Here is a 20,279-nt window from a genome sequence, read left to right as displayed (position 1 = left end):
CCTCAGTTGCCTATAGTTCTTTGTGTAGAGCTGAGGACTTGTGGGTTTTTCTGTTTTCATGCTAGTATGTCCATTGGACTTGAGACTTGCTCAACAAGAGGGAAACTGTGCCTGGTACTGAAAACCTAGCTAACTACTGTTAGTGAAATTATGGTTATTAGAGGAGAATCTACACCACTAATTTAGTAAACCAGCATAAACCCTTAACAACAACTTATAAACATTTGTCCTGATACACACAAGTAAGTGTAGTCTTCACCCCTCATTGAGGAAACTTCTATTTTCAACAGATAGAGATCACTGCAGAAATTCACACCAAATCAAAATCCAGAATTGTCGAGCTCTGCCCAAATGGACAAACCTACAAACTACTCCCATATCTAAGGCTCAGGGAACATTGCAGGAGAAGGGACCAGAAAGACTTTCAGAGCCAGATGATCAGAGAGTTTGCTGTGAGATTAAATTTCTTAGCAATATCAGAAGCAACACCCATAGAGTGTAACCAACATGACAGGCCAAACATGAGATGAACAAAGATGACACCAATATCCTTTCCTTTTAATAACTGAGGGCTCCAAGGAAACTAAGCAGCCCAGTATCATGTGGCTGGAATATGGTGTCATCTCGGTGTTTCTGAAGCCTTCCCTCCAGGAGAATGAGTCTCTTGTGCTGGTGAGGCAGAATTGGGGGATTAACTTCGACAAGTGTCCCAGGCCCAGAAAACTCTCATTTGCTCAAAAAGAGCCTACTTGTCACATTATATTAATAGCTAATGACTTGAGAGATTTACTTAAGCCTGGTTCTGTTGCCTGATCTTGAGAATCCAAGCTGTCAGAGTCCTGAAAACACATCAGCTTCTGGAGTCTTACTTCTTCAGAGAGGAGATCCAGAAGTAACAGTAGAAGACAGAGAGGGCTGGTCCTGGTAGTTTGTTTCTGGTCTATGTCTAGCAAGTCATTTAGGCAATGACCGTGAACCTCACATCACAGCAGGGTTTAATTATACCAGCTCTCTTCAATACTGTAAAACAATGAAGGCTTCTGTTCATCAGCCAATTGGAGCCCAGCCCTGAAGTACACACAATGCTTGTAATCATGGGGAGCTTGGAGAGCAGATCTCAATTTTCCTCTCTCTATTCAATAGCATACTTGGATATTTAAAAGGACAATTATCTGCCTGTTCTCCTGCAGGCAGCTGGGTCTAAGTTGATGAAACCGTATTCTGCCCATGAAAGAACATTTCAATGTTACTGATAGTTTCCATAAGAAGGGGTGCTCCCCAAAGACCGGACATCTTAGTCATAGCATTCAGCACTTGTGAGAAGTGTCTTCTGACCAACAGTGTTTGTGGAAGAAGTGAGTGAAATGAGTCCTAGCTAACTGGAAAATTCAGCAGAACGTTTACAGATTCAAATGTTGGGTTGTTATATTATTATTAAATCTTTTGTAGTCCTCATTACTCAAACTGAACAGGAAGAACAAAAACTGTAACAAAACTCTGGAATGTGGCCAGAAATATAGTGGTGGTGTGTTTGCCTAGCATATGGAAAGACCTAAGTTCAATATTTCTCACTCCAACAAAGAAAAAATTAGCTATAATAATTTTGATTAAAAAAAAAACAGCCCATAGCTATTTGTAAAACGTTTTATAATCTGAATTTGGACATGATAGTTTTAATTTAGGTTTTAAGTTATACTCTATTGAATAGTAGGCATCCTTGTCTAGTCCCTGATTTTAGTGGGATTGCTTCAAGTTTCTCTCCATTTAGTTTGATGTTGGCCACTGGTTTGCTGTATATTGCTTTTAGTATGTTTAGATATAGGCCTTGAATTCCTGATATTTCCAAGAGTTTTATCATGAAGGAGTGTTGAATTTTGTCAAATGCTTTCTCAGCATCTAATGAGATGACCATGTGTTTTCTTTTTCTTTGAGTTTGTTTATATAGTGGATTACATTGATGGATTTCTGTATATTGAACCATCCTGGCATCCACAGGATAAAGCCTACTTGATCATAGTGAATCATCATTTTGATGTATTCTTGGATTTGGTACCTAGAATTGCTCCTGTCTAAAGGAAATACAGGGACAAGGAATGGAGCAGAGACTGAAGGAAAGGCCATCCAGAGACTGTCCCACCTGGGGATCCATCTGGAATGTGGCCACCAAACTCAGTCACTATTGATGATGCCAAGAAGTGCTTGCTGACAGGACCCTGATATGGATGTCTCCTGAGAGGCTCTACCATAGCCTTACTGATACAGATGAGCATGCTTGCAGCTAACCATCAGACTGAACATTGGGACCCCAATAGAAGAGCTGGAGAAAGGACTGAAGGAGCTGAAGGAGTTTGCAATCCCATAGGAAGAACAATATCAACCAACCAGACACCCAGAGCTCCAAGGGACTAAACCACTAACCAAAGAGTACACAGGGAGAGGACTCATGGCTCCAGCCAAATGTGTAGCAGAGGATGGCATTGTCTGGCATCAATAGGAGGAGAGACCCTTGGTCCTGTGAAGGCTCGATTCTCCAGTGTAGGGGAATGCCAGGGCAGCAAGGTGGGAGTGGGTGGGTGGGAGGGAGAGCATCTTCATAGAAGTAGGGGAAGGGGGATGGGAGAAGGAGAAACCGGGAAAGGGAATAACATTTGAAATGTAAATACATAAAATATCCAATAAAAAATTAAAAAGATGAATATAACCTCTCATATTTTGAGGAGATGTTGTAATCTCATAGCCAGATCTAGCTTCTACAGCTTTCTTATCCCCTCTGACACTATGAATATGGGGAAGCAAGGGAGGACTCAACCTTACACAAAGAACTACAGGCAACTGCAGAATGTTGAGAACAGGAGAAATAGTCTTCCCCAGCGAAGAGAAAATCAATATCACGTGGTCAGTCCTGGAAACATGTACGTTCAAGTGCCATCATACAGACTGAGAAGGTTGTATTTATGTATTTAGGTATACACACATGTGTGCATATATATGTATGATACACACACACACACACACACAACAACAACAACAACAATTTCAAAAATGGTGGTGAATTTGAAAGAGAACAAGGGGTGTACTTTGGAGGGTTTAGAGAGAAAAAATGGGAAGGACATTATATGTCATTATATTAACCTCAAAAATATTCTAAAATTCAGATAGTACCTAAAAAAAGTAAAATGTCCCATAGGAAAGTGATGTGTCTTTTGTGAATTCATCCTAGGTCTTACGTGATGGATATAGGGTATTTGCTGTGACGCCTAGATGGAGGAAAACTGGTATTGAATGATTTGGTTTCAAGCTTCTTGGTATGTAAGGCATCAGGCTAGGTGTTTGGCTCCTTAAATCAAATGATTTTTTTTTGCAACTGTTCTTTCTGGTTGCCTCTCTATAAGTAAGCATGAAGCTAGTAATTAACTTTTGTTGCCCTAATAATTACTGATGACGACAATTCATTCTTATTTACATCAATTTCCAGTTGTTAGTCATGATCTATTCCGTGTGAGATTTCACGATGAAAAATATAAGCTTTACATTTTGTTCGGTTTTAGTCATTGAATATTTTATTGTCTAGCAATAGAACAGTTAAAGATAATCTATATATAGTTAAAAGTAACCCATAATAACAGGCATAATTGAAGTAGACCGGATGGCTGGTTCAATTTCATAAAAACTACATCATGGGAGAGACTACATAGTGTCTACATCTTAAAAATCATGGTTTAAGAGAAAGTCATAGGATGAAGTGAAAATATCATCTCAAATGTGGCTTTTTGAGCTACAGTAGAATGCCCTTCAGATTCCAATAGGCACCTGGATCATCTATGGGATGTTTAAGGGCACAGTCTAATTCAGTAGGTTAGGGGTGAGGTCTGTGATTGGCTATTTGTAGCAAACTCTTAGGAGATATCAATTCAGCTTGTCTGGGCACCACACTCTATTGTAAGAGTTTGGCACCTCTGGAAATAAGCCCTCAGAGGTTTCTTTTCATATTTCCAGTGAGGACAGTGGAATCCACCCACAGGTGCAAAAGGTCAGAAAGCTACAGGTGACAATCATTATTTACAGTATTTCTCCCCAGCACATTGTGATCAGGATTACCAACCCGGGCTTCTTTCCCGGACTCCACACCTAAGCATGAAGCAAAGCACATGCCACTTGTAAGTGATCTGCAAAGCCCTTCACAAACATGGCCTACCCTAAGCTCGTGACTTTCTGCTATTCCCAATCCTACCCCAACAAGGTGACTTCATCATCTCTGCCACCTGGTTAAGAAATACAGGAACACTTCCTGGTTGCTGCCGCCACAGAGAGCCCGTGGGCAGCACCCCGCGAGCAAACTTGAGCCTCGGGACCACAGGTAAGACCAACTTGTCTGTTGCAAGAAAGCTGCCTGGTGAAATCGGGACACATAGAGGCAGAATTCCTCTAGGACCGGGCACGTCCTGTGTTTACCGGAAGTCCCACACCCGCGGATCCCGGCCCGCAGCAAATCTCTACTCCCAGACCCCGTGGGAAAGAGACCTCACCGCCTGGTCAGGTGGGCACTCCTGAGGCTGCAGAGCGGAAGAGACCACCAACACTGCCCACCCCTGCCCACATCCCTGGCCCAAGAGGAAACTGTATAAGGCCTCTGGGCTCCCGTGGGGGAGGGCCCAGGAGCGGCAGGACCCCTGCCTGAGACACCGCCGGAACCTGAAGGAAACAGACCGGATAAACAGTTCTCTGCACCCAAATCCCATGGGAGGGAGAGCTAAACCTTCAGAGAGGCAGACAAGCCTGGGAAACCAGAAGAGACTGCTCTCTGCACACACATCTCGGATGCCAGAGGAAAACACCAAAGGCCATCTGGAACCCTGGTGCACTGAAGCTCCCAGAAGGGGCGGCACAGGTCTTCCTGGTTGCTGCCGCCGCAAAGAGCCCATGGACAGCAACCCGCGAGTGAACTTGAGCCTCGGGACCACAGGTAAGACTAACTTGTATGCTGCAAGTGACCTGCCTGGTGAACTCAAGACACAGGCCCACAGGAACAGCTGAAGACCTGTACAGAGGAAAAACTACACACCCGAAAGCAGAACACTCTGTCCCCATAACTGGCTGAAAGAAAACAGGAAAACAGGTCTACAGCACTCCTGACACACAGGCTTATAGGGACAGTCTAGCCACTGTCAGAAATAGCAGAACAAAGTAACACTAGAGATAATCTGATGGCGAGAGGCAAGCGCAGGAACCCAAGCAACAGAAACCTAGACTACATGGCATCATCGGAGCCCAATTCTCCCACCAAAACAAACATGGAATGTCCAAACACACCAGAAAAGCAAGATCTAGTTTCAAAATCATATTTGATCATGATGCTGGAAGACTTCAAGAAAGACGTGAAGAACTCCCTTAGAGAAACACAGGAAAACATTAATAAACAAGTAGAAGCCTACAGAGAGGAATCGCAAAAATGCCTGAAAGAATTCCAGGGAAACATAAATAAACAAGTAGAAGCCCATAGAGAGGAGACACAAAAATCCCTGAAAGAATTCCAGGAAAACACAATCAAACAGTTGAAGGAATTAAAAATGGAAATAGAAGCAATCAAGAAAGAACACATGGAAACAATCCTGGATATAGAAAACCAAAAGAAGAGACAAGGAGGTATAGATACAAGCTTCACCAACAGAATACAAGAGATGGAAGAGAGAATCTCAGGAGCAGAAGATTCCATAGAAATCATTGACTCAACTGTCAAAGATAATGTAAAGCGGAAAAAGCTACTGGTCCAAAACATACAGGAAATCCAGGACTCAATGAGAAGATCAAACCTAAGGATAATAGGGATAGAAGAGAGTGAAGACTCCCAGCTCAAAGGACCAGTAAATATCTTCAACAAAATCATAGAAGAAAACTTCCCTAACCTAAAAAAAGAGATACCCATAGGCATACAAGAAGCCTACAGAACTCCAAATAGATTGGACCAGAAAAGAAACACCTCCCATCACATAATAGTCAAAACACCAAACGCACAAAATAAAGAAAGAATATTAAAAGCAGTAAGGGAAAAAGGTCAAGTAACATATAAAGGCAGACCTATCAGAATCACACCAGACTTCTCGCCAGAAACTATGAAGGCCAGAAGATCCTGGACTGATGTCATACAGACCCTAAGAGAACACAAATGCCAGCCCAGGTTACTGTATCCTGCAAAACTCTCAATTAACATAGATGGAGAAACCAAGATATTCCATGACAAAACCAAATTTACACAATATCTTTCTACAAATCCAGCACTACAAAGGATAATAAATGGTAAAGCCCAACATAAGGAGGCAAGCTATACCCTAGAAGAAGCAAGAAACTAATCGTCTTGGCAACAAAACAAAGAGAATGAAAGCACACAAACATAACCTCACATCCAAATACGAATATAACAGGAAGCAATAATCACTATTCCTTAATATCTCTCAACATCAATGGCCTCAACTCCCCAATAAAAAGACATAGATTAACAAACTGGATATGCAACGAGGACCCTGCATTCTGCTGCCTACAGGAAACACACCTCAGAGACAAAGACAGACATTACCTCAGAATGAAAGGCTGGAAAACAATTTTCCAAGCAAATGGTCAGAAGAAGCAAGCTGGAGTAGCCATTCTAATATCAAATAAAATCAATTTTCAACTAAAAGTTGAAAGATAAGGAAGGACACTTCATATTCATCAAAGGAAAAATCCACCAAGATGAACTCTCAATCCTAAATATCTATGCCCCAAATACAAGGGTACCTACATATGTAAAAGAAACCTTACTAAAGCTCAAAACACACATTGCACCTCACACAATAATAGTGGGAGACTTCAACACCCCACTCTCATCAATGGACAGATCATGGAAACAGAAATTAAACAGTGATGTAGACAGACTAAGAGAAGTCATGAGCCAAATGGACTTAACGGATATTTATAGAACATTCTATCCTAAAGCAAAAGGATATACCTTCTTCTCAGCTCCTCATGGTACTTTCTCCAAAATTGACCATATAATTGGTCAAAAAACGGGCCTCAACAGGTACAGAAAGATAGAAATAATCCCATGCGTGCTATCAGACCACCACGGCCTAAAACTGGTCTTCAATAACAATCAAGGAAGAATGCCCACATATACTTGGAAATTGAACAATGCTCTACTCAATGATAAACTGGTCAAGGAAGAAATAAAGAAAGAAATTAAAAACTTTTTAGAATTTAATGAAAATGAAGGTACAACATACCCAAACTTATGGGACACAATGAAAGCTGTGCTAAGAGGAAAACTCATAGCGCTGAGTGCCTGCAGAAAGAAACAGGAAAGAGCATATGTCAGCAGCTTGACAGCACACCTAAAAGCTCTAGAACAAAAAGAAGCAAATACACCCAGGAGGAGTAGAAGGCAGGAAATAATCAAACTCAGAGCTGAAATCAACCAAGTAGAAACAAAAAGGACCATAGAAAGAATCAACAGAACCAAAAGTTGGTTCTTTGAGAAAATCAACAAGATAGATAAACCCTTAGCCAGACTAACGAGAGGACACAGAGAGTGCGTCCAAATTAACAAAATCAGAAATGAAAAGGGAGACATAACTACAGATTCAGAGGAAATTCAAAAAATCATCAGATCTTACTATAAAAACCTATATTCAACAAAACTTGAAAATCTGCAGGAAATGGACAATTTCCTAGACAGATACCAGGTACCGAAGTTAAATCAGGAACAGATAAACCAGTTAAACAATCCCATAACTCCTAAGGAAATAGAAGCAGTCATTAAAGGTCTCCCAACCAAAAAGAGCCCAGGTCCAGACGGGTTTAGTGCAGAATTCTATCAAACCTTCATAGAAGACCTCATACCAATATTATCCAAACTATTCCACAAAATTGAAACAGATAGATCACTACCGAATACCTTCTACGAAGCCACAATTACTCTTATACCTAAACCACACAAAGACACAACAAAGAAAGAGAACCTCAGACCAATTTCCCTTATGAATATCGACGCAAAAATACTCAACAAAATTCTGGCAAACCGAATCCAAGAGCACATCAAAACAATCATCCACCATGACCAAGTAGGCTTCATCCCAGGCATGCAGGGATGGTTTAATATAAGGAAAACCATCAACGTGATCCATTATATAAACAAACTGAAAGAACAAAACCACATGATCATTTCATTAGACGCTGAGAAAGCATTTGACAAAATTCAACACCCCTTCATGATAAAAGTCCTGGAAAGAATAGGAATTCAAGGCCCATACCTGAACATATACAGCCATATACAGCATATACAAAAAAGCCATATACAGCAAACCAGTTGCTAACATTAAACTAAATGGAGAGAAACTTGAAGCAATCCCACTAAAATCAGGGGCTAGACTAGGCTGCCCACTCTCTCCCTACTTATTCAATATAGTTCTTGAAGTTCTAGCCAGAGCAATCAGACAACAAAAGGAGGTCAAGGGGATACAGATCGGAAAAGAAGAAGTCAAAATATCACTATTTGAAGATGATATGATAGTATATTTAAGTGATCCCAAAAGTTCCACCAGAGAACTACTAAAGCTGATAAACAACTTCAGCAAAGTGGCTGGTTATAAAATTAACTCAAATATATCAGTTGCCTTCCTCTACACAAAAGAGAAACAAGCCGAGAAAGAAATTAGGGAAACGACACCCTTCATAATAGACCCAAATAATATAAAGTACCTCGGTGTGACTTTAACAAAGCAAGTAAAAGATCTGTACAATAAGAACTTCAAGACACTGAGGAAAGAAATTGAAGAAGACCTCAGAAGATGGAAAGATCTCCCATGCTCATGGATTGGCAGGATTAATGTAGTAAAAATGGCCATTTTACCAAAAGCAATCTACAGATTCAATGCAATCCCCATCAAAATACCAATCCAATTCTTCAAAGAGTTAGACAGAACAATTTGCAAATTCATCTGGAATAACAAAAAACCCAGGATAGCTAAAGCTATCCTCAACAATAAAAGGACTTCAGGGGGAATCACTATCCCTGAACTCAAGCAGTATTACAGAGCAATAGTGATAAAAACTGCATGGTATTGGTACAGAGACAGACAGATAGACCAATGGAATAGAATTGAAGACCCAGAAATGAACCCACACACCTATGGTCACTTGATTTTTGACAAAGGAGCCAAAACCATCAAATGGAAAAAAGATAGCATTTTCAGCAAATGGTGCTGGTTCAACTGGAGGTCAACATGTAGAAGAATGCAGATTGATCCATGCTTATCACCCTGTACAAAGCTTAAGTCCAAGTGGATCAAGGACCTCCACATCAAACCAGACACACTCAAACTAATAGAAGAAAAACTGGGGAAGCATCTGGAACACATGGGCACTGGAAAAAATTTCCTGAACAAAACACCAATGGCTTACGCTCTAAGATCAAGAATCGACAAATGGGATCTCAAAAAACTGCAAGGCTTCTGTAAGGCAAACGACACTGTGGTTAGGACAAAACGGCAACCAACAGATTGGGAAAAGATCTTTACCAATCCTACAACAGATAGAGGCCTTATATCCAAAATATACAAAGAACTCAAGAAGTTAGACCGCAGGGAAACAAATAACCCTATTAAAAATGGGGTTCAGAGCTAAACAAAGAATTCACAGCTGAGGAATGCCAAATGGCTGAGAAACACCTAAAGAAATGTTCAACATCTTTAGTCATAAGGGAAATGCAAATCAAAACAACCCTGAGATTTCACCTCACACCAGTGAGAATGGCTAAGATCAAAAACTCAGCGGACAACAGATGCTGGCGAGGATGTGGAGAAAGAGGAACACTCCTTCATTGTTGGTGGGATTGCATACTGGTACAACCATTCTGGAAATCAGTCTGGAGGATCCTCAGAAAATTGGACATTGAACTGCCTGAGGATCCAACTATACCTCTCTTGGGCATATACCCAAAAGATGCCCCAACATATAAAAAAGACACGTGCTCCACTATGTTCATTGCAGCCTTGTTTATTAATAGCCAGAAGCTGGAAAGAACCCAGATGCCCTTCAACAGAGGAATGGATACAGAAAATGTGGTACATCTACACAATGGAATATTACTCAGCTATCAAAAACAACGACTTTATGAAATTCATAGGCAAATGGTTGGAACTGGAAAATATCATCCTGAGTGAGCTAACCCAATCACAGTAAGACATACATGGCATGCACTCATTGATAAGTGGCTATTAGCCCAAATGCTTGAATTACCCTAGATGCCTAGAACAAATGAAACTCAAGACGGATGATCAAAATGTGAATGCTTCACTCCTTCTTTAAAAGGGGAACAAGAATACCCTTGGCAGGGAATAGAGAGGAAAAGATTAAAACAGACACAGAAGGAACACCCATTCAGAGCCTGCCCCACATGTGGCCCATACATATACAGCCACCCAATTAGACAAGATGGATGAAGCAAAGAAGTGCAGACCGACAGGAGCCGGATATAGATCGCTCCTGAGAGACACAGCCAGAATACAGCAAATACAGAGGCGAATGCCAGCAGCAAACCACTGAACTGAGAATAGGACCCCCGTTGAAGGAATCAGAGAAAGAACTGGAAGAGCTTGAAGGGGCTCGAGACCCCATATGTACCTCAATGCCAAGCAACCAGAGCTTCCAGGGACTAAGTCACTACCTAAAGACTATACATGGACTGACCCTGGACTCTGACCTCATAGGTAGCAATGAATATCCTAGTAAGAGCACCAGTGGAAGGGGAAGCCCTGGGTCCTGCTAAGACTGAACCCCCAGTGAACGTGATTGTTGGGGGGAGGGCGGCAATGGGGGGAGGGTTGGGAGGGGAACACCCATAAGGAAGGGGGGGGAGGGGGATGTTTGCCCGGATACCGGGAAAGGGAATAACACTCGAAATGTATATAAGAAATACTCAAGTTAATAAAAAAAATAAAATAAAATGTAAAAAAAAAATAAAATGAACATGTAATCATATGCAACAGAATACCATCATATTCTCTTTCTCATAAGACATGACATACTAAGCTTTTCTCTCTTCCCTACAGTTTTGCTGTTTTCCTTGACATAATGCAAACAGAACTGTACACTATATAATCTTTTGAGACTGGCTTCTTTCACTCAGCGTAACATCTTAGAGATTTATCATTTTTCTATATTATTGTATTGTCACTACCGTGCTTCTTTATATTGTTAAGTAGTATCTCATTGTGTAGATATATCAATTTATTTTCCAGTTTCTTCCATTAAGGAACATCTCATTTATCTCTTGTTTAAGGAGCTTGTCGATAGCTATTTTGCAAGCATCTATATATAGATTTTGCAAAGAATATAAATATTTTTTGTCTAAAGTAAACACTTAACAAATAATGCCTTCACTACACAGTAGATATAGACTTATCTTTTGAAGAAACTGTCAGTGATTTCTAAGATAACTGTATGATTTTGTAGTATCATAAGGAATATAGCAAAGGTCTAGTTGCTATACAGTCTTGTCAGGATGTGGTATTGTATTAGTTTTTCATGGTTGTCATTCTAAATGGTAATATTTTGCATTTCTCTAAAAACTCATAATGTCAAGAAGGTTTTTCTGTGATTAGTTGTCATTTGTTATATCTCCATTCGTGAAATATAGGTTAAATCTTTTGCCTGCTATGAAAAAAAAAAGAAATACAGGAACAGCGTTTATCTCCTTCCTCTGCCACAAAATCCAGACTCTTACAAGTAGCACCTGGATCTCGTCTCTCGACCTTCGCCTCTGTCCTTGTTCATCTCCCTTTACATGAATTAACTGCAGTCTTCTACCTTTAATTTCAAGATATCCTGACTCGTAGAAAGACTGTCACAGATTACCAGAGCACCTTTGTCTTTAGTATGGAGCTTTAAATGCTGGCAAATTCAATTCCCCTCAGGTAGCCCAAGAGAGCTTAGTGTACTGGGCCATCCTGGCTGTGCCTGTTTTTGTTTTTTTTTTGTTTTTTTTTATGTTATGCTTCTTCCCTTCTTCCTCTCCCTAATTATCTTCCCTGAGATTATGTCCTTAATGAAATTCACTTCAGAGCTTGCTTCTGAGCAACCTGACCTAAGACAGTATATTTATTCTGTACTTGGATGGATTCCTGAGAAAGGGTAGAATATCAGACATCTGCAAACAAAGGAAAGAAAAGAAACCCAAAGTAATTCTTATCTCTGTGGGATGCCATCAGCATAAATATGCTCTGAGACAGGAGATCAGATGTAAAGATACAGTAACTCATCAAAGAATCAACCAAAATTTATTAAATCATATCACTTCCTCTGAAAGTTGCTGTCTAGCTTCCTCTGCATTGAGATTTTCTGTTCAGCCAAGGGGCCAGAGAACTATCCTCAAGCTGAATTGTGAAGGATGCCTTACACAACGCAGTCTCCACCCCTGCAGCCCTGCTCCACCTGAGCAACCCAGTCACCTACCAGCACTCTTCCGGCAGGCTTGCTGGTTGCAGTTTTGGAATTCTGGGGGTCTGGCTTGGTGGTCACAGAAACACTGGTCTTGATCTTCAGTTGTACTGTTTTCTGAAGGGATGCAATGAACGGTCCTCTTCTGAGAGCCACCACCACAGGAAGTGGTGCACTGAAAGAGAGACACAGAAAGAGTTGAACTTCTTCCCCAGGACTGCTGAGGGAGCATCCCACCATAGTCAATGAGAGAAATCTAAATTCCCACGAGCCATTTGGAACTAGGTTTGCTGGGAGACTAAGCTGTAATAAAGTACTACATTGCTGTAGTTGAAATCCAAAGCAGTCCAAGACGTGCGTTTAGGAAGAGCCCTGCTTTCAAGGCTGTTGGGATGACTGTGGCCTCACATTATGGAGATGAGTTCTCTGTAAAATGTGTTCCTTTCCCCCACATTTGAGAATGCCCCAATGCTCCTATGACACAGCTACAGCATAGAGGTTTAGATGCTAATGCTAGTGCCGCAGATCCATGCTTACTATACCGTTCTTGACTCATCTAGGAGAAGGTACTTCAGCCAAGATGAACCAGTTAACCACTTCCTTGGAAATTTGTAAGAGAGACACAGAGAGGGATTCCATTTGAAGGTGAATGACGCACAAGAAGGTATGGTCGGTGGCTATGCATTCTGCCAACCATAGAGAATGAGAAACCAGATTTTCTGTTGCATCATGCAAAGTGAGTGTGATGGAGCACACATGTATGGAGGAATGAGGATGAAAGATGGTGTTTAGAGGGTTTATAGCCTTGATTCTGATGAAAACTCTCAATCTAAGCACTCCTCTCGACACCGTGAATGCATGAGAAGCATTCACCTTGATACTATGAAGACATGATGTGAACCATAAGAAGACAGGTTGAATTGAAAGAAAAAGAGAAGAAAATTCACTATTTAAGTCATAGTGTTTTCTGGTTTCTCTGGTATTCGTTTGGGTCTAGAGAAGAAGGGATGGCATTGTTAGGAGGGATAAGAGTAGAATGAAAGAAGTTGGCGAGAGATCAACCGGAAATGGACATAGGGCTGAATAAAGACTTCATGTAAATAGGGCGGGAACGGGTATATGGGCCTTTGAGTTTCAGGCTTGCTGTCCCATGATTGATCTCCAGCTCTACTCGTATGTCAGATGCTATACAACACCAGGGCTGGGCACATGCAGTAGGAGGGTTAGTCTCTGGTTTGTTGAAGCAACTTCCTTGAGGCAATTCTTAAGAATGTAAGAAATTATGACTATTTTATAAATTCTTTTATTTGTTGCAAAATACAAAGATTCATAAAAGTTCCTATTGTCAGCCTGTGCACAACACACACACACACACACACACACACACACACACACACACACACACTTTCTGTTTAGTTTTTGAGACAAGGTCTTGGTATGTCGCTCTATTGATGATTCTGTCTCCTGCTCCCAGGTACTGGCGTTCCAGGTGCATGACACCGGAAACAAGTTTATTTTAATCTTTGTTATGCACATACTGTAGCAGCCTCAAGAACCTTCTCAAGGGTATACCAAACATCTATTGAACATTTTAATCTTAGCAAATTGAAACTGTATTTTTAAACCATTTACCACCACCGTCCATCTATATTCCAGCTCCTGGTAAACATATCTTTTGGATGTCCTTTGATCTCTGTAGGAATCTTACTAAGTAGAAGCACACAGTAGCCCATCCTCGACTAACTTATTTCTGTTAGCATAATTACTGCTAGTTCATCTATGATGCAGTGTGTAGGCTTCCTTTCTAAGGTAGAATGATGTTCTGTTTATGTTTGTTCCATGTCGTTTTTACATTCATCCACTGAGGGACCTTTATGCTGGCTCCATGCTTTGTCTACTATGAGGCAATACACACTTATGGTTTTTTCATTTGTTTAGCTGGTGGAAAAGGTGTGTATTTAGAATTAGCCAGTTCTCCTCAGTGCAGATGATCCCAATCTTCTTGGCAACATACAGAGCATCACAATGAGGAGCCAGTCAAACATACACCTTCTGTCTGTCAGGCCTTATCAGGGTATTGGCTTTGACCACATCAATGTCATAGAGTTTCTTCACAGCCTGTTTGATCTGCTGCTTGCTGGCCTTGATATCCACAATGGAGTGGCGTTGCTGTCTTGTTGCTGTCTTCTTTCTTCTTCATGGCTGACTCAATGGTCAGGGGGGATTTGTTGATAGCATAGTGGTCAAGCTTGCTTCTTCCGCACATGCCCTGTCAAGGGTGTTTGGGCTACCTCTAAAGCCACAGGGACTTGGGCTGTTGGGAGTTGGGTGATGTGCAAAGGTCTTTTTGTAGCCTGTGGATGCCCTTCATCACTACCTTCTTAGCTCTTAAGGCCTTCACTTGACTTTGGAGGGTCATGAGGTTCCTCCTTTGCTTTTGATGCCACCTTGGTGGAAGGTGGTTTGTTATTTCTTAGGCTTATCTTTCTCATCCGAGCAAAAGTTTTCAGAGTAGAATCAAGTTCCCCATTCTTTAGGTTTCACAGCAATGAACATGATGTTCCACAAATGCCCACTGACTGACTAGCTCAAAAAGTTGCTAAATGGGAAAGTCATTAAGCTTAAAGGACTCATTTGCCACTTGAAAAATGATTGGAGGCTCAGAACACTAGATAAGAGAATTTTCATGCAGGAATACTAGCAATCAACTCTGAACACCAAACCTCACACCTTACAGAGACCTCACAGATGACAGGATGGCAAATGTGACTCTTTCTTCATGTCTATTTGTCTATTTTATTTTACTGTACATAAAGCATGAAGCACGGGGGGGGGGTGATGGCTCTTGTTTAAATGTAAAAGAGTTTTCTGAGACTAAATCTGAATATAATTTTAATCAAATCTTCCACAAGTATTGGCAAGGAACAATGAAACAATGCCTACTCAGGTAAAACATTCTGTATCAATAAGTCTGTAACAAAGGTCGGAAGGAAGAAAGAGAATAAACAAACAAGAATCTGGGAAAATCGTGGACTAGCATTTTGGGAATTTGGGATTTCTGGCTTACTGTTTATCATCCTAGATCATTTAATCCCCCTTTCTTTTTCTTTACTCTAAGATAAAATTGTTGCATGAAGAGTATGTGTATTAGTTTGTTTCCTCTTGCCATGGCAAACACTGACCACAGTCTCTGGGGAAAGGAAGGTTTATTTGGCTTCTCTACTCATCATCTAGGTAGATGAAGCAGGAACCAGGAGGCAGGAATTGAGGCAGGAGCCATGGAAGCATGATGCTCCCTGGATTTCCCTCCAGCTTACTCAGTTATATAAAGAGACCCACTTGCCCAGAGGTGTGGGCACTGTTCACCATGGACTGAGTCCTCTCACATTAATCATTACCCTATTTCCTGTAGACCTCACATCGGATAAGTCAGAACACTGGCAGAATTTGTCTATGGGATGTGGAACTTTTATCCCATTTTGTAATTAATGCTAGGATGATAATCTTTCTCTCACTTATAGTTTAATTATTTTGTTTACTTCACCATCAAGCAGGTTGGCCATCTGGCAAACTGCTTTGTGGACAAAAGAAAGGCCTAAACTCACAAAGTCAGACTAAGCCTAAAGCTTCAATATGTGACTATAATTAAGTCTAAGAAAGGAACCCAAGGGCTTGAGGGCCAAAATAACCTTTCTATTGGCCTGGAGCATCTGGAATATTTTTGTTATCTGATCTTTTCCCTTTTGAAAGTATTTTTTCCACTCTCTTCTAAACTCCAGATAATGAACCCAAACTCCCAGCAGCTATGAAGCAACTTTTGACACACCTGGAAGTGAAACACACGGAAACACATGGCATATCAGTTACATGTAAACATGTGACATGTCAGGTACAAGTAGTGAAGGTCCACCACGCGTCCAAAGGAAAAACGGGTAGGGAAGCTAAGGTCGAGGGGCTGGAGAGATGGCTTAGCAGTTATGGGCGCTTCCCACTCCTCCAGAGGACTCAGGATTGGGGCCTAACACCAACATCAGGTGGCGTGCAATCTAGCCGTAGGGTATCCCGTCCTTCTGTCCTCCAAGGGCACTGCACTTAAGCTTGCACACCCATACAACATGCATGCAGATGCATGATTAAAATATAGGACACCATTGCTATCAAGGGGGAAATGGAAAAATGGTTGGGAGAAATTTACTGGGGTTCAGGGCAGGAGGGCAACACAGAGGAAGAGGGAAGAGGGGGGACAAATGGCACCAAGGACATCTGAAAATGACATAGGGAATTATATTATTTTATGTTTATCTAAAATTACATATAACCAGTCAATGAATTAATAAGCACATGCACATATACCTATGTAATGTAATTGAAATAGTGTCCATCCAGCTCTCCCTGAGTCCCATTGTCCTTCTGCTCTGCACCTCCATCTGAACCCTTGGCAGATTGGCGTGCCTGCAACCCCCGCCCCCACCAGCCTACCTGTCTCACAGGAGGTCTGCCATAACTAGAGACACAAGTGAGACCCCTGCCGCAATACCCACACCACCTGGGGCACCAACAGAGCCCAGCAGACATGGGTTCTATCCCCCTATGTCTGAGCCCCATGGTCCTTTCAATCTGAATCCATGGCAGATTGACATGCCTGCCCCTGGACCCCAAAGCCAGCCTGCCTCCCAGGAAATTTAGAAATTTTAAAAATGTGCTATAAATTTTCTTTGTAGAAAGCCAAGGTGGAACAAAGCACCTATAACCAACTCTTACCAGTTCCCAGTTCCCAGTGGCCCAGTGACAGCAAAGGTGTCTGTTGCAGGGCACAGTGGATGCAGGTCTTTTTGTCCAGTCGCAGAGACCTCCTGGGCAAAACACTCCTCTCTCCTGAACACCGCCTCCACAGGACCTAGAACACTGACACACAGCACAGGCGGTTGGTAAAAAGTGGGTGTCGGAGCACTCAGTGATACGGGCAAACATCTGCTCTCCTGTCAGCTGTGTACTAGAGAACACAGTATTGACACGAGAACCTGGAGTATCTTCGCAGGTTCCTTAAAGGAGCGGTTTCTCAGTATAGATGTTAGGGTACCTGCATATCCAATGTAAAAGAGCAGACATGTTATCAGTTTTGCCCTGTGGCACAAGTTTTTGATAACAACAATGTAACGTTTAGGTTTTTAAATTTGTGATTATGGGGCTGGAGAGACGGATCTGAAATTAAGAGCATTGGCTGTTCTTCCAGAGGCCTCAGGTTTGATTTCCAGCACCCATATGGTGGCTAACACTGTCCACCTCAAGTGCCAGGAGATCTGATGCCCTTTTCTGGCCTCTGCAGGCACCAGGGACACCTATGCTGTAATACATGCAGGCACTCATATACATAAATACACTTTTAAGTTAATTTTAAAAGCAAGGAGACACATTGCTTACTTCTTAATGAAATATGATGGTCTTCCTTCTGCAATATATAAGATTTTAGAGTGGAAGTTTCCTTTAGTTAGTAAAATTGATGGGTTTGCTAAGAAATGTGATATACAGATTATAATATTCACACTAGAAACTCAAGTTAGCAAGGTGGATTGTTGTAGGGATATGCTTCTAAAATGTCAGCTTGTTGCTTATCAGAATGATTTTATATGATACATGGTCTCATGTGCATGATAATTATAAGCAGAAATTAACATCACTAACACACTGAAAAGTAATGCAAAAACAATGAGAAGACCTTGAAAATGTCAAAATCAGGTCTATCACATGAGTCACTATACATATGGCAGTGTCACAGAAAACAGGAATATTATATACACATAGTTATGTATGTTTAATAAATGCCCTGACATGTTACCTTCAGAAAATTCCAGCTTTGAAACACAACCTACATTCTGCCATCTTTTATTCAATCTGTTTGTAACCCCATGTGAGGAACCAAGTATTCCAGCTTGGGAGTCCATGGCTCTGCATATGTGCAGATGGGTTCAGGGCCACTTGACCAAGTAGATACCACCAATCCATCCTGATTATTTTTACCTTCTTTTCCTTCTACTTGGTCAAAATACATTGTATATTCCAAGCTTCCCAACTGAGACCCCCTAATTGGACCCTCTGGGGATCATCCCATCCCTCTATATGTTAACAAGATGATTTGGAAATGTACCAACATTTGATTGCCACTGATGTAGAGGCATTGCCATAGCTAAAATACATTGGCCCTTTAATTAGTCTGAGATGTCTGACATTTCCCAAATGGGCCCAGAATATTCTCAGGGCAACAAGCCATTAAATAGGGCAGCATTAAGATAGGTTAATGAAAAACATCTAAAGGTGTTCAATATTTGAAAAGCTCCAGGAGTTACCGTTCCCATATCTATTGTGTCTTCAAAGAGATGTCTTCCAACGATGTAGTTTTCTCAGGACAAAGACATTTAGAAAAGTTGGTGGTAGAAAGCCTTTGGGGGGACAGATTAATATTGGGGCTCCCCAGTTACTGAGGAAATACAAAAATAATATCTTTTCCTTAAGAAAGAAGACCTGGCTGATCATCATTGTGAGGACTGACTCAGGGTCTCACTATACAGCCTGACAGGTCTGGAATTTACTATGTAGACCATACCGGCCTCCAACTCACAGAGATTTGCAATCCTCTGCCTCTCCACATGGCAAGCTTAAAGGTGTGTGCCACCACTACTGGTCTTTGACTGATCATCTTTGATAGCCTGAAAATGCTATTTCTCTGGCCAGTATATCTCAACTTCTTTGCCTAAGCAGGTCCAAGTTAGGCTTAGTTAGCGTATGAGAGGAACTTGGAGGCCTGGGAGGTGTGGGAACAACAGGTACTCCATTCCAGAGTTTAGAAAGAAAAGGAAGGAGGGGAAACAGGGAACTAGAAGACAGTGTCTTAATGTCCCACACTAACCCAGGCAACACCACAGGGTGGTTCTGATACCTAGGCATCAACATGAGTTAGTGGCCCAGAGTGAAGTACAAAGTCCCAGTGGAAGTCAGTTATCTGTACTAAGTCTGTGTCTTCAGGCTCTGAATCTGAAATTATATGGGGTGAGAAGAACCTGACCATTATTGTCAGCCTGACTGCAGAAGGCTTGGACAGTCTATTATACATTGCCCATCAGAGTAGTCTATTTTGAACAGTTTCACTATATTCATATCTGTTACCTTCCTGTATGCATTGCAGGTACCCATAAAAGAGTTAATGACTCGGTCCTTCTCCCTAGTTATCTCTCTGCTTAATGCTCATTGAGTCAAGTTCTATATAGGCACTGACTGCTGCTTGAATAAGTACTTTATCATTTATTTTCTAGTTGTGGAACCTCAGGTGTATTTCTTAGCCTCATTGAGTTAAAAAATCTATAAAATGGAATGAGTAAGACCTACTGCCTAATGTCATTGTGAGAATTAAAACAGGCAATAAAATACCCCATGTACACACTCACAGTGCCTTATAGTTTTGGCTTCTCATCTTTGGTGCGTGGGCATACTTGGGAGTATGTTTTAACCATTGGTGTGTTTATCTACTGGGAAATGAGACTATCATACTTTACCAGAGGAAAATAATCTTGTTTTCACACTCTAGACACCAAAATCCAGCAGAGATAACCATCCTACAAAAGAGACATGCACGCTTTCTTTTATTTGTGCAAACAGTCTTCCATGTATTTAGCTGAGATATAAATCTAAAATTATATGGGATGAGAAGGATCTGACCATTATTCTCAGCCTGACTGAAGAAGGCTTAGACAGGTGTGCAAGGCTATTATTATACATTGCTCATCAAAGTCGTCTATTTTGAATCATCTCATGTGTTC

General features: G+C 41.3%; 1 protein-coding gene across 1 annotated transcript in view; it reads right to left on the bottom strand.

Annotated features, from left to right (window-relative positions):
• Window positions 1-20,279, bottom strand: part of Adamts12 (ADAM metallopeptidase with thrombospondin type 1 motif, 12) — a 294,742-nt gene that overhangs the window by 8,446 nt on the left and 266,017 nt on the right. Inside the window, exons 22-23 of the mRNA NM_001106420.4 lie at window positions 17,230-17,373; window positions 12,484-12,643 (exon numbers count right to left, since the gene is read on the bottom strand). Of these exons, the coding sequence (NP_001099890.2) occupies window positions 12,484-12,643; window positions 17,230-17,373 (304 nt within the window). The remainder of the gene's footprint in view (window positions 1-12,483; window positions 12,644-17,229; window positions 17,374-20,279) is intronic.

Source organism: Rattus norvegicus, chromosome 2 (genome assembly GCF_036323735.1).
Source record: "Rattus norvegicus strain BN/NHsdMcwi chromosome 2, GRCr8, whole genome shotgun sequence".
NCBI classification, from domain to species: Eukaryota; Metazoa; Chordata; class Mammalia; order Rodentia; family Muridae; genus Rattus; species Rattus norvegicus.
The sequence above is the reverse complement of the archived record's forward strand: the minus strand, read 5'-3'. Positions and strand labels throughout refer to the sequence as shown.